Source organism: Anser anser (genome assembly GCF_964211835.1).
Source record: "Anser anser genome assembly, chromosome: 3".
Classification (NCBI taxonomy): Eukaryota; Metazoa; Chordata; class Aves; order Anseriformes; family Anatidae; genus Anser; species Anser anser.
In genome coordinates this window covers 5558223-5573839 of record NC_139722.1, presented here as the reverse complement: position 1 = coordinate 5573839, position 15617 = coordinate 5558223, and the positions used below count along the sequence as shown (strand labels likewise).

General features: G+C 40.9%; 1 protein-coding gene across 1 annotated transcript in view; it reads right to left on the bottom strand.

The window, feature by feature from the left end:
- The window catches only part of LOC310896887 (uncharacterized protein), a 70691-nt gene that overhangs the window by 23779 nt on the left and 31295 nt on the right, over positions 1-15617 (bottom strand). Inside the window, exon 2 of the mRNA XM_083829804.1 lies at positions 1101-1161. Coding sequence (XP_083685930.1) covers positions 1101-1161 — 61 coding nt within the window. The remainder of the gene's footprint in view (positions 1-1100; positions 1162-15617) is intronic.

Below are 15617 nucleotides of genomic sequence, written 5' to 3'. Positions count from 1 at the left end.
TTTTTTCGCCCCCCTGCTTAAGATAATGATGTTGCCTTTAAAAATAATAAGAAAAAACAGCTCTCGTCTATTGTGGGGAGACTACAATCAGATACTTTAGCTTCCATAAATCACTGAAATGTTGGCAACTGAAACAAACTTTTAAAAGGCAGATGACTGCAAATTTGAAGGAAACCTTCATACTTTATTGTTAAAAGCCTTTTAACTGTCTAGAGAGCACTCTGAGACACTACATTAATAGCCATTCTCAGTAATCAAGCTCCACTATACTTATATACTACTTTTCCTAAACAAGATAGATTAGTAGTGGAAGAGAACTGGAAAGATAAATAGGGAAAATCAAGAACTAAAATTATAATAACACAGTTTCATTTTACATTTTATAACTCTCTTCTATATTTGTGATTGATAATCCGTCTTAATTCCTATCAGACAGAAATATTGGCACAAGAGTCTTATACAAATATCCGTGTCTTTCTGGAGTAGTCTTCATCCAGATGCTTTGCAGATTTTCTTACTGATTCTGTGAAGATGTGAGCTGTCAGTCTTTGGAACTACCATGACTTTGATTGTTGTAATATCAGCGTGCCCCACAATCTTCCATGTATTTATGCCTGCACTACCACTTGGAGATAGTAGTGTGCTGTTATCTCCATCTCTTCTGAGGCATGGAAGGGCTAAATGACTGGACCTGCACTGGGAAACCTGGGGCGGTTCGGAAAACCTGGATTTCCCAAACCTATGCTGATGCTCTCAGCTTTCAGTCATCTTTCCCCTCCAGTGAAAATGATACGTATGTCAGAAAGCACGTGACCCATTTGTGCAGGTTAGGACAGAAATTGGCAAAAAATGGTGTCCAACTGGACCTACAAGAGGAATTTGGGGAGGAAGAACGCATTCAGTCCACTTGGACCCAATACAGGACTTAACACTTAAAATCCTTCCTGCTGAAACGTGCCACAGCCACCTAATGGCCTAGTGCAGAAACATAAACATCACGTTTCCAACAAAACATGGACTATGGACACTTTCCCTTCATACAATGCTGGATTTCTGCATCAGGAATCACCGTGAGGGAGGTGCTCATTGAAAAATCCTACCTGAGCCTCGCCAGGGTGCTCTTGATCTCTCACCAGCCTCCCTTTGTTTAGTGTATGAGAGCTGCAAGAAATAATAGGAGAAACGCAATTAGGAAATGTGAATGCCCTCTTTTAACTTGGGCAGCAGCTGTGGTGGGCGTTCACACAGATAAAGCAGAGCATTACATTTTAATAAATGAACTGGATCTGAATATAATAAAGCACAGCTGAAGTGTGGTGGCTGATCTACACCTGGAAGGAAAGAAGGTGTGAGGTACCTGAAGCCATAGCAGGATCCAGATAGGCAGAGTCAATAAAGCAAGTTGGCTCAAACTGGTTCTGTTTAACTCTAATTTCCATAACTATTTAATTAATATTAACCAAAAAAAAAAAAAAAAACACAACAACCTATTGCATTTCTTGTACTTCTTGTACTGACATGATTTCTTCAGATCTGCAAATGAAATGGCAGCAACTGTGTGTCAAGCCTAGGTGAAAACAAATCTGCAACATCGCTGCAGAAGGAGAAAGACGACTTTTATAGGAGCGAGGTTCCAGGTGAGCTTCTTTTCCCAAACTCCTTTGCTCAGATCTCTGGGCATCTGCTGTGTGTGCACAAATTCTGCAGCAGCTTCAAGTAAATCATTTCAGTAAATCAGATGTGATCTGTCTAGTGTTCCCCGTGTTACCCCTGCCTTGCTTTATTATAAAAGAATTGATGTTCCTCTTTTGGAATGTTAGCTACAATTTGCTAGTCCTAAATTTTCACCGTTCAGCAGAATTTGGTGTAGACAGAACACAAATTCAAGCAATTTTATTACTAAAGGGTGCTTTTAGCACCTGGAAAAGGTGTCTTTGAAAATCAACTTCTCCACGGAAGGGGCTGCTCTTACTCTTTTATTCTTTGGGATGGTGGCAAAATTGATATTCTGTAGGTCCTGAGCTTGTACAACTAGCAGCTGAGGTCAGCCTGGAGGTCTTCCTCAAACTCATGTGCATCCCACTTGTCTCCTCGCTGTGCAAATTAGGCGCAAGCCCAAGAGGAAAATCATGACAGATTCTTCCACTGGAAGATCAGGAACTGCAGTGCTGTATATTCCAAGGTATGGTAAAATGAAATAACCTTGGTCTGACCAGACTCAGCCAAATACCACTTTAGAAAATTCTTTTTTTTTTTTTTCCTTGTTTGACAGTTACTTAATGATTATTTATGCACTTCGGTGATTGGAACTTCAGTCCTCGTGTGTTTGTTTGGCAGTGAAATAGTTAAGAATAATGTGCGTTCAGGTTTCAGAGTCAGTAGGGGTGCAAACAGCTGTCTGTCTTTCTGCAGCTGTTGTTTCTGAGAAGTGGGTTAAGAACCTACCACATTTTAAGGGTATTTTGGAGCAGTCCGAGTCGGTTACTTTATTCATGGTAGCCCAACAGGTGTAGCTGTGTAAACTAGTCTGCATTGCTCAGTAGAGGTGCCCAGAAGAGGTGGGTGAATATTGTCCATACTACGGATCACCCAGAAAATGGCCAAAGCTCCAGCCACGCTTGGGTTGATGGGAGAAGTACAAAGATTATTCCATCAGGACTCTGGAGTTTCAGTACCTGTTAGTCTCTGTGCTCCAACTAAACCTCTTTGGGCAGGTGTCTGTGAAGCAGAGGACTGTATCTTGGTGTGTTTGGATGGGCTTGGGAATCAAACATACGCTGCTGTCAAACGCAACGAGAAGTAAAGACTTGGCTATTGACTATGGTAGAAGGTGCAGCCCTGCTTGCAAGTTACAGTCTTCCCAAACGTTATGGTAATGAAAAAAAAAAAAAATAAAGAAGGAATAAGCAGCCAAACTTTTGAATTTTTTGGCCAAAGTCCAAACCTTCCCAGTTTTTGCCATTGCAAGTTTTTATGCTTTTTTATTTTTTTTTATTTATTTTTAATGGTGTTGAAGTTGGGCTTCTGGATGATGCTCAATTCATTTTTATTTTGTTGAGGCTTGTTTTATTTGCACTTTGGTATGTATTTATGGCGCACGCTCTGAAGGGATTTTGCATCTTAGCAGGTTTCTTTGGTGGTCCTACAGGCAGTGCAAAATTAATGCAGTACTTAAAGAGAATGTTATTAAAACTTTATTCATAGGTGAGCGGGAGAGGCATAGAAAATGTGTTCATTTATATGCTTATACATTAAATATATATGAATATATACATATATATTCATGTTTTTTCAAGAAGGCTGAATTCCAAAACCAGCTCTGGTTTTACCAGTCTAAAACCAAACTTGACCCTGCTTTGGTATGTCCCTCTTTCTGCAATGAAAGTAGATTTATCCTTGTAAAGATAAATATTTTTACTTTATGAAAGTAATTTGATTGTAAATTTTGATTTCTTTTCTGCCTTTGTTATTCATTGTTCTCTTGCCCAATGTTTAGTGTAACAATGTTGGATCTTTAAGAGATCATGAAGCCACACAACATTTTAGAAAAATCATTTCTGACCTGTATGAAAAGGGCATTTTTGAATCTGCAAGTATGTTTTATTTATTTATTTTTAAAAGTCCAATAAAATGTTACTTGAGAGGGAGAGATCCCATAGGGCTGGGAATAAGTCCCCAGTTTATGCACTCAGGGCAACAGCAGGTATTTTTATAGCACTTGAATGTTGAAGGGTGTTGTCAGAGTTGAACACTGCAGAGATACCTCGCTGCTCACTGAAATTGTGTTTGAAATTTTCTTATACTTTATTATATATGAGTTGTGCTCTTGGCTGCCATTTCCTTCCTTCAGACTCCCAAAGGTGAGTGGATTGTGCCCTCTGGGGGCTCTCTACTGCTTTAACTTAGATTTAAGGGTTGGGTTTTCTTTCTTTCTTTCTCTTTCTTTCTCTTTCTTTCTCTTTCTTTTTCTTTCTCTTTCTTTCTCTTTCTTTCTCTTTCTTTCTCTTTCTTTTTTCTTTCTTTCTTTCTTTCTTTCTTTCTTTCTTTCTTTCTTTCTTTCTTTCTCTCTCTCTTTCTCTCTCTTTCTCTTTCTTTCTCTCTTTCTCTCTCTTTCTCTCTCTCTTTCTTTCTCTCTTTCTCTCTCTCTTTCTCTCTCTTTCTCTCTCTCTCTCTCTCTCTCTCTCTTTCTTTCTTGTAAAATATCACATTGATTTTTCCCCCCTCCTTGTGTCTTATGAAGGAAGAAATTTATGGCCTTTTTACATCAGGAAGTCTAGCTTTTCCTGACGTTTTATTGCTTTGAATATTTGAAACATTTCAATCCCAGACAATAAATATTACATGATTATTGTTTTCATATGGATAGGCTATTTCCCCCTGTTTTTCCTATCCAACTTTTTACTAGCAAGTGACACCCAACAATTTATGGATACTAAAAACATTACTATTAAACTTTCCTAGGAAGGTCAGAGATAGTCCCTCAATTTGCATGCAATGCATAGGGAAAGAAGTTAAAATCATCTTGTGTGTTTTGAATCCTGAAGCAATACAAACTTACATCAAAAAAGTGCTCACATTAGTGCCTTGTTTCCATGAAATTAAGCAGCAGCTCTTGGGGCTTAGGTGGAAAGAGGAGTGAACCCCAACTGAGGACTTCCCAGATCAGTAACTGCAGGTGCAGGATGTAGGAATTTGCTTGGAGTTGGTGGGATTGTGGGTTTTCCACTAACCCAGGTCAGTGTCTCGTTCTCGTGGTACCAAAACTTCCTTGTCGAGTGGGAGCTGTGAAATGCAATCTGAGGCTACGTTTTGTGATACTTCCTATTTGGGAAGAGGCACCTGGTTCTGTGCTGTTTGGGACAACAGTTCTGCATAAGAAGCAGCAAGAAGAACTCTATTTTGCACTCCCTGTTTTGATTTGACAGCAGATAAAGTGATGCATGAAAACTCTGGTCAAAACGGTTATATGAATGTAAAAGGCACAAGTTCTGCTCAGAAGCACTAGACTGGCTCATTTTTGTATATTTTAAGTTTTTCATGGATACCGGAAGGGACTCTGATGCTCATGCTCCACTGACCATTGTGTTATCCATGGCTTCATCTCAATCTTGGTTGCAGAACTGGGTCCCTGATAACCAATAAATCTGCCTCTTTGTGTAGCTCTAGACTGAATGTTTCATCCGAATTCACTGACAAGGTATATAGCTATTAAGAGTGTAATCCTAATAGGTTTCAGGAGGACTCACGCTATCAAGTTGTGAAGACTACATGTAAGTATAGGTCTTCAGAAGTTTATCTTCAGGGATGTATCAGAGTGTTCTCACAATGGATAAAGGTTTGGTATAGAGATAAGAAAAAAGACAAAAACTGTCAAAGCTCTGAACTGCAGCAATGCCCATGACCCAGTTGTTCTTTCTCTTCTTGCCTTGTGCAGACAGAGGGGACCAGTCTAAACCCATTCAGAAAGAAACACTAATAAGTATTTTTTGAGAGTCTTTTTTAAGTGTTGTTGTGTCTTTACTCTCTCTCCTGTCTCAACCCCCTTTGGGAATGTTGAAAATAACATTCAGTTCTGTACTGCCTTTGTCTGGCCTTTTCATTTAGTAAACACAGACTTCTCCCGCCCTGTTTCTTACAGACTTTCAGCCAACTCAGCTTTTCCTGTTTACTTCCATGTAAAAAGCATCATTGGTGATATCACTCCAAGTCTAGAAATGAGGGATTTTTTTTTTTCCTAGCTGCCTGCTGCTCCATTTGGTATTATATTGATTTCACATCATATAATGTTTGGCATATCTAATGATTTTTTAATTTCTTTTTAAGAAAAGCGAATTACTTTCTCCCCACTGAAGGTGAAGGCACTGAAATTAGCTTCTGGAGACATGGGCTCCAATCCAGACCTCTCAGAGCCTCAATTCATTAAAACAAATCTGTGAATCCAGTCTTTCTAAAATAATAATGATAATAACGACAAGCCCATTGACCCCAAAAGTCAAATGAAGAGATGTCAGTGTGGAAGCTGCAATAGCTCTGGGACTGAAAAGCAGACCGTGCCCAAGTCTCACACAGCTTTGCAAAACCTCTTGTCATTCTTACACAGATGGGGATGAATGCAGCTGAGCAGCTGCTTCATCAAGTGCCATGTTTATTTCTTCTGATTTGGAAACCCCAACTATTCCAGTGCTTCAGGAAGACACTGAATCCTGATAAAAGCAGTTACTGGCTCAGAGTTCCCTCTGCAGTTTGGACACAATTCTTATATCATACACAAATGAAAAGAAAAAAAAAAAAAGAAAAAAAAAGAAAAAAAAAAGTGTGGTCTCGTGTAAAACCTCCATGGTTGTGAAAACAGGTCCCGATTTCATCTCTCCATGAGTGTGACTTGCTGCTGAACAGTCAAGGTTCCACATTCAAAATAGGATTTGAGTTTTCTTGACTGATGCTTATTTGCAAATCTACAACAACCTCCCCATTAAAATCACTAGTTTCATGGCTGAAATCAGACCTTCAGGTTTCCAGGTAAGAAAGGAAGAAAGCAGCTCTCCTGCTTTCAGGGCACGGCTTGGAAATGGGACCTGCATGCAGCCAACTTACTGAGGTCTGCCTGACAACATTGGCAGCTTGAAACTATACCTTTGAGAGGAAGAGAGTAATCTGTTTTCCTGAGCAAGGTATTAACAAACACCCATTTCTCCTTGAACCCCACTCAGATTCACCCTTAGCTGCAGGTACGAGCATATGCTGCCCTGCCACCCTCAGTGCACCTACAAGGACCAGAAACATGTTGTGCCCCTGAAGGATATGACAGCCTCTGTCATCCATCCAACATGAGGCTGGCCCGATATTTTGTTTAATTAGCCATGATTTCAGCACTGTTAAAGCTCAAAGGAAGACTGTAAATAGGAATGTTTCCCTGAACTGAGGTCTTACATGATCGGGAAAGAAGAAGAAGAAAAGCTCATGGACACAGAGGAAGGGAAATAAGCAACTGCTCTGTTGTCTGATACTGAAGGCATTTAGCTGCGCTGCTGGAGAGTGGTGATCTACAACCTCCAGTGAGTCTTGCTAGCTAGAGCTAATACCCTTACCCTTGGGTCCCTCGCCATTTTATGGCTGCTCTGTAACAGGATGTGCAACTGCTATGCATTAATACGTTATTACAGATTGGCTAGTGTAAACTCCAGGTGTTGAGAACATGATTTATTCTATTAGTATAAAAAGGTGTTTTCTATGGCCATATTAAAAATTATACTAACTGTGGGGCTTGCCACTGCTCTGTGTGTGGCACATGCCAATTTAAACCTGTCATTTCCTCTAATTTAAGGATATGTCCTCAGAAGATCATTAATTTGGGGTGGAGTTGGGGATCGTAGTGCAGCTGTGGCCCATTAACCCCCACCTGGCCGTTAATCCCTGCAAAGCACCTTCCCCAAACATATCTGCTACTACCATACAGTCACTGGAGCAGAGACCAGAGAAAGTACATTTTGGGGTGTATTTTGTACTTAAATCTATTTTAGACTGCATTTTTATTTTAGAGTGAATTCCACCTATTATGTGATGTATGGATTCAGTAACTGATAGTTCTGTTTTGTACTGAAATCACTATATAGTGGACTACATGACTCTAAAAGGACTAGGATCTGGGCCAAAATCTGTTGAACACTATAGTAAATGACAGACTGGGTGAGCTCTTACTGGGTTCCCTTGGATTTATCCCAAAGCAGCACATATCCCAGCAAGTACAAACGCTCATCCCAGCAGGGATGAGCACTCAGGGGCTCATATTCCTCCTGACTGGGCTCCCTTTTCCCAGTGCAAGGTCCAGGAGCCCAGGTCGCACGTTTAACTCAGCACCAGACTCAGTCTCAGTGGCGTGTCTGGTTTGTGTGTGTGCAAAGGACTGAATTCAGTCTGTCCCAGAGGACTCCTAAATCCCCAAGATCCTCCATGTAATGCCCTTGCTGTGAGCCCCCGAACCACCTCAGTGCTTCCTTCCACCTACTAGATTTTTTGGGAGATTTTACCATTTTGCTTTTCCACTCTACAGTGCTGTCACCTTTGCTGAGCTTTATGCTCAGTGCCAGACGAGGACCCAGCATTTCCTGATGCAGCTCAACAAATTTCAAATTATTTCTTTCTGGAAAATCCTCAACAGCTTATCTTCTGAATGCTGAAGGCAGAGGGTCAGGAATGCTGTGTCAGCATCAGCTGAGTTACAATATCTGACACCGTGCAATGAGATGGGCCAGAGGCTGGAGCCCCTCTGCTCTGGAGCCAGGCTGAGGGAGCTGGGGGTGTTGGGCCTGGGGAGGAGAAGGCTCCGGGGAGACCTCCCAGCGGCCTGCCCGGGCCTGAGGGGCTGCAGGAGGGCTGGGGAGGGACTCTGTGTCAGGGGGTGTAGTGATAGGACAAGAGGGTGGGGGGGTCCTTAAACTAAAAGAAGGTAGGTTTAGGTTAGGTATTAGGAAAAAAATCTTTACTCAGAGGGCGGTGAGGCCCTGGTGCAGGCTGCCCCGAGGAGCTGTGGGTGCCCCATCCCTGGCAGTGCCCAAGGCCAGGCTGGATGGGGCTGGGGGCAGCCTGGGCTGGTGGGAGGTGTCCCTGCCCATGGCAGGGGGTTCAAACTCCGTGATCTTTAAGGTCCCTTCCAATCCTAACCATTCTATGAGGTGTTCCAGTACTTCATACCTGGTGCCCACACAGTTCTGATATAATTCCTTGCTCCAGAGCAGGTTTGAGATGGCTTTGGGCAAAGCACAATGAAGAGAGTCAGGGCTTCACATGACTCAATCTTGTACACTTGGCTTAACTGCTATATTTTTTCCATCTGCCCATGTTTTTCCATTGCACAACCACAATCTTGCCCCAGTCTTGCCTATAGCAGTTCAGAGGATTTTAGGCATCTTGAAGGAGGGGTATCTCTGCATGTTATGTATGGTGCAGTGAGCTGCCAACAGCCAATAACCATGAGATTTGGATGCCCAAAGCCCAGCCAGGAGCACATCAAGCTTCAGAACATCATTCAAGCGCACACAAGAAAGCTTATTGCGGTTTCCCACCTTAAGCAGGGCCCATTAGACCTGTTTTTCCTAGCAGGAGTTTATCCAGCCTGTGTTTAAAGACCCCCAAGGATGCAGATTTCCCTGTCTTGAATCTAGTGATGTTCTTGACCCTCATAAATTTTTTCTTTATCTGGTTTGAATTTTTATTTGTAGCAAAGTAAACACACCTCTTGTCATACCAGTGAGGACAGATCATACCAATGCACTTTGTAACAGTCTTTTCTGTGCTCAGGGGCTGTTATCCCATCAAGACTCTCTCCTTTGGCTAATAAATGTAACTCGATCAATCTGTCCTCCCAAGTCGTGTTTTCTGGATTTCCAGCACCTCTTCCTGTTTTGACAATGAACCATTGATAACTGTTCTCTGGGCACATATATCTAAATCCTTGTCCCCTGCCTCCAGCAGTTTTATCTAGCCCCATGTTTCCCTCACCTGATTAGGAAAGTGAATATGAGACAGTGTCAGAAGCCTGCAAGTGCTGGTGATGAATCTATTGCTTTTTCCTTCACTATAAACCTTGTTACCTGTCACAGAGATCCCACGGCAAGAGTTCAAATGGCTATCAAAAGTCTACACCCTGCCTACGTAAGAGCAGAGAAAGGATCAGTTAAATGAGGGGATTATTTGACCTGTGGGTGAACCAGGCGGCAGAAGCACGAAGGTACCAGAGTCCTGGTGAAGGGCACCCTGACCCGCAGCCAGATAGGTGTCACAAGCAAGAAGTGAGTAAAAAAACTCCAAAATCCCAAGCTTACCAGGTAGTGTGTTCACACCACTACTGCTGGTCCTGTGACCGGTTGACGAATGCCAGTAAGGAATAGTTTCATCCTTTGCTGTTCTAATCTGCAGCATAAATTAAGTGTTATCATCACCCTGATAATCAGATATTTTCCCTGACTTAGTTCAGCAGGTGAAATGGAATGAATAGTGAAGTTCAATTAATTTCTAGTGATTATCTAATGGCTTTTTAATTTTATCTTTCTGTTTTGTTTTGTTTTTGGTTTGGTTTGGTTTGGTTTGTTTGTTTTTGGCTTTGAGTGTGTTGTTACTACATGCACAGAGTGTTCCCATGGGATCCTCCTACTGGTCTGGATAAGAGATTCATCAGTTTAATTTCCAGGTTTTAATTGCCTGCATCGTATTCCTCATGAGGCCTTGACTGAAAGGAGCTTCATCCCACAGAGAACACATGGGAATGGGAATCAGGACTCATGGACTTCTTCATTTCCAAGTCTCCCTTCATCTTCACCAGTATTACCATCACCTCTGCGTTCCTCAGTGACCCCATCTGAAAAAATAATAACATCTTGCTTGGTTCATCCCCAGATCTCAAGACAGTTTCCTAAGGAAGAAGTCATCATCCCAATTCTATAGATGGAGAAACTGAGGCCCAGCAAAGGGGAGCTGCTGTCATTAGCTTCCTGCAAGGGCCCATGCCCTTGGCCGCACAGCCCCTTGCTCAGGGGCTGGTCCACCAGACCAGACAAGTGCTGGAGTGGAAATAAATATTCTCCTGATGACTGTGGTCTCTGTGGTCAGGGCTGAGGGTCGAAATGTTCGCACAAGGCCTGCACAGAGAAACCACAGAATCCCCCACAGCTCCACTGCACTTTATTAAAAGTCACTGCTTCTGTGAAAAATGGGTTTTATAAGAGTTAGGTGCCTTAATTATAAAGTCATGTGCATTTGAATGACTTCTTCCCTGCTAACTGTTTGTGACAGCCTACAAATGTGAAAAGTATTACCAAGCCTATTTTTAACGTGGCTTTGGAGAGGCTGCAGTTCTGGAAAACCAAATCCTATAGGATCCTAATGAGAAAGACCAGTGATTCCTTAAATATGGTTAGTGTTGTCTGAGTTTAGCAGTGATGCCATTGCTATCCAAAAGACGGGAAGCGCAGGAGTCTTTTGGTAGCAATTGTGTTAAACAAGCAATAGGAGCAAGTGATGTGCATGGCTGGGGCTTAATTTTTGCCTTAGATGTGGCTGAATAACCAATGTGTGGAGATAAAAAAAAATAATAAAATAATAATTAAAAAAAAAAAAATTCAGAGAGGTGTTCATGGCCCATTTTATCAATGTACCGCTCTTACATGTGTTTTCTGCAAAGCTGCTACCTCCCAGGAAGCACCTTCCATCCCCTTTCTTTACTAGACAAACTACCTTCTAATGGGACAAACAAAATAGCATGGGGTTCTGTGGCTTGCTGAACTGGGTCCTTCATAGGTTCTCTTTGTGTGTTGTGGCAGACTTGGGGTCCAAAATCTCGCTTGTCTCGCTAACTCTCGTCTGTAGGCTCTGCAGGGGAAGAGGAAAGCATGCAAGATCTCTCCAGCAGTCTCATTGCTGCACTCGGTACCAAGGGTTGCAGCCCCTCTTCTAACAGGGCTAGACACTAGGAAAGGAGAGCAGGCCAAAAGCAACATTAATGTTAAAGCAGTAAGTGTCAAACTTGGTTTGAAAGGAAATGAAAATGGTGAAAAGGAAATATTGCAAATAGGAGGAAGGAGTGAGAGAGAATGCTGTTCTTTTTCAGTTAAAAGACAAAGAAAAATGGTGGGGAAGACATATCCACAGATGACATACCTGTGGATAAAAGATTTATTGTGGGTTAGGTTTATGACTGGTGGACACTGTGACGGGAATCTCCTCTGATCAAACATATAACTCCAGTTTTAGCCTTGACGCTGTGATTCTTCCTCCATCCATGGCTTCTCACATGGTTAAAAAGACTTTAATTTTAAGGTCTTTAAAAACAGTACTTTGTGCCTGAATAAATCATGTTAATGATTAGTGACAGTATAAAATTTACACCTTATTTTTAGTCAGCATTTTTTATCCTTATTTCTCCCACTTTTAATTATATTGATTTTGAATGATGAGTTATCATCTCCCCCTTCCCCAGTATCATAAATATTCTTCCCATTTAACCTGCAATTAAGTTTCTTTTTAAATGTTTCTTAAGTAAATAGAAGCCTATATGTCTGTAGTCCAAGGCAGATTTTCTGAACTCAAGTTAGTTAGGAACTCTTCTAATTTCATAAACTTTTTTTTTTTTTTTTTAATGTAATCACAGCAGAACCTAATGCAGCTTTACAAAAGCTGGCTCACACATACCGTGGGCAATTAGTTGTACTCTCTCTTTGTAGGGTTGCTTTTCATACATCTTAGCCATCACTTGGCTTTGAGAACCCCAACAGCTTTGTGGGCAGGGATAAGCAATGGTGGGTCTTATTCCTGGAGGCCACCAGCTACATCAATGCCATTAACCTGAGCATTGACATTAACAGCATGGTCACACCTAAACTGCCTGTTGGATGGGCTCTGGCCCATACCAGCTCCCAAATTGTTATTTGCATGCACATGTATACTACGTGTTTCTATGTATGCAATTTATACTTAGATATATATGGTTACATTTATAAAGATAATATGTCTATATGCTCAGGAATGAGATTAATAGCTAGCTTTGCACATGTGTACACTCACACAGATATGAATGCATATATGCAATGCATGCGTACACACGAACATGCTCATCTGTGTTGTTGTTTTTTCTTTTTTTGGTAGGGTGGTGGAAGTATTAATAAAATATTAATTACTGTCATTGCTCAAACAAGTTAAATTAACTATTTTCTAGAAAAAAGTAGCGGATCTTGACTTATAGCTGGCTTAACTAGGAGCGAATCTAATATATCAAACATTTAAGTCCCTATGATGTCATAGTTAACTAGCTTTAAAAAACAGCCCTTAAACACAGTATTGGCAATCCAAGGCTTTATGGGATGAGTTGTTCATAGATGCTTCAGTGATTGCTACTTTTTTTGTTGCAGAAGGCCACCAAAGAGAACGTTATGTCTCCTTGTCTTTTGTAGCTCAGATTTAAGTAGTGCTGAGGTCCAGAGCTGGCCTTCCTCAGGGGATGATTAACATTTTCTGGATTATTAAGGATGATTAACCTTAATCCATGTCTAACAATAGACCTGAAATCTGTTCTGGGATCATTATTCCAAAGGCCTGGATAATGTCTCAAAGACAAATGCCTTCCAGGTTCCCCTACCTTCTGATTAATCCAGAGCAGAGACCATAAGCACTTCCTCTGCTCCAGAGTGGGAGAGATGCAAAAACTGGGAAAATAACCTGTTTCTCTACTAATTTTGTTGTTGTTGTTGTTGATTTCACCCTTAGGAAAGGCATGCGGTTCTTGATACCCAATGTAGTTCTTATATGACCCTGCAATGCAACATTACTCACAGATGGATATGTTTCTACTAGTTTAAGGAATAGCAACGTGTTCTTAGCAGCCCAAGGAAAGACAATCTTTGTGCAATATTTTTTGGTCTCTCATTTTTTTTACTGTTGTAAGCAAGGTTTTAGAAGTTCTGGACTAAAATTACGTTATTTAATTTTTATTTTTTTATTTTTGAAGGTGAAGATTGGATCTGGTTGTTATGACATCTTAAATAGCACAATAGAAAAAATAAGTTGATTGTTTTCAGGCCTTTTTCGTGTCTTTAGTTGGGTACCATGAAAGTGCATCTGCAAAGAACTTGTTTTTAGCACTGGCTGAGGCTGAAGCACACCTCATTCATTGCTTGAAGCAGCCATTGATACCAACCTGGCAGGGCACCACCTGCAGTCAGATGCAGCAAAAATACAAAGCTGGAATGAAATCTTAAATATCTAACCTTCGGTTAACTTTCAGTGGGAACCTCTGCCTTTCCTCTTTACTTTTTGCATTAATCTCATATATCTTCCAAAATGCCAATGGCAAATTTATCAAATTTTCCACTGGTCTGCAATAAGCTCCTGTGGCTCCACAGCTAAGATTGCAAAGGAGTTCAAAGCTGAATTTTTATTCCTCTGCCAAATCCACTTTTGTAGGCATGGCATACATCAGCTTAGCCAGTGATTTCTGTTTTTTAAAAAAAATCAATTAAAATTATTGAAACTTCTTGGGAAAGTAAAAATTGGAGTTAAAAATAATGATGAATAATGGTACGGTAATGGTAACAGACTGTAAATGTACGTTGGGGGATATAAAACACCCACATTGTGGCTATAAATCTAGGGAGAGTAAGTGACCTAATGAGTGCAAATTTGTGCCTAATCTATCCCGCTCATGCTGCTTGCAGGATCACTGCTGCTATTTAAGCTAAATCTCTAGTTTTTATGCTAGGTCTTTCCTAGTTTATGGACAAGCCACTGAGGCACATCTACACCTTCCTAGAAACACGTTAAAGAGTGACAGTTCAGAATGTCTCTGTGTCACTGGCAACGTGTGCCCTGCCTTGGCTCCAGCCCTGGTCCTTTTCTCCTACATTGGAGCAGCAAACAGGTGGGATTTACACCTCTCTAACTTCTTTCCAGCTGCATTTGGACTAAGAAATAGAGCAATTTTCTCATTGGATGAAATGTACGTATTTTGAGATTATACCAAGGCCATAGACATGAGGATCTGACATTTTAAGATCTAGTACTGGAGTCCACATTCATTTTAAGTATTTTCTTATATGGCACGTGTTGGACCCAGGTTCTCACTGCACTCATATTTGTGTGTGTCAGGAGTTTGTCTGACATCTTTGTTATGGCAAAATCTGCAGTCCATCTGGAGACCCAAGGACTCAGGGAGATAAGTACTTAAGGAAATAATTGGAAAAAATAGTGAAATTTGGAAAAGGAGATGGGAGATCATGGTTTGGTGGGTTTGTTTCTTCTTTCTTTCTTTTTCTTTCTTTCTTTCTTTCTTTCTTTCTTTCTTTCTTTCTTTCTTTCTTTCTTTCTTTCTTTCTTTCTTTTTCCTTCTTTCCTTCTTTCCTTCTTTCCTTCTTTCCTTTTTTTTTTTTTCTTTTCTTTTCTTCTGATATATGACTTCCCTGGTCGTGTATCTTTGAGGACTTTTTAATTTTATTTTATTTTTGGAAACCCTAATAGGAAGAGCATTCCAGTCTAAAAATGGACGAGATGGAAAAATCTGCATTGTGAAGGTGAGGCACTTACCGTAACAGATGTTGGTTGACAGAAACTGAGCCCCTGATTATAAAGCTGTGTTTGTCATTGAGGGATTCCTATTCAGGCTGGCTGTGGTTCTTCACTGGAGGTGCTCCTCTTCTGAGTGACTCGAGTTTGATCGGCTGGCCTGCAAATCTTCAGTCTGGCTCCCTCCTCCCGGCTACAGGCTATGAAGCTGGCAACAGGAATCCAGAGCCGCCTTTCTCACAGCATCGCCTATGTTCAAACATGGCATGGGAGAAACCCGCAGGGTGGAAGAAAAAAAAAAAAGTAAAAAAAAATTAGAAAAGTAAAAAAAAATAGAAAAAAAAAAGTAAAATAATTTGCCAAAATAATTAAAGGAACATTCCAGAGAATGCATCTGGTTGGACAATTCAGCAAAGGTTTGGCAGCTGTGGTATTGTTATTTACACTTCCTTAACAAGTTGCCTGCCACAATCTGCATCTCTTATGGGTATACGAATTAAATGCCTTCATTGTGCCCCTTGTATATCTGTTGGCCAACTAGGATAATATGACGCTGAGATGTTTTGTCAAAG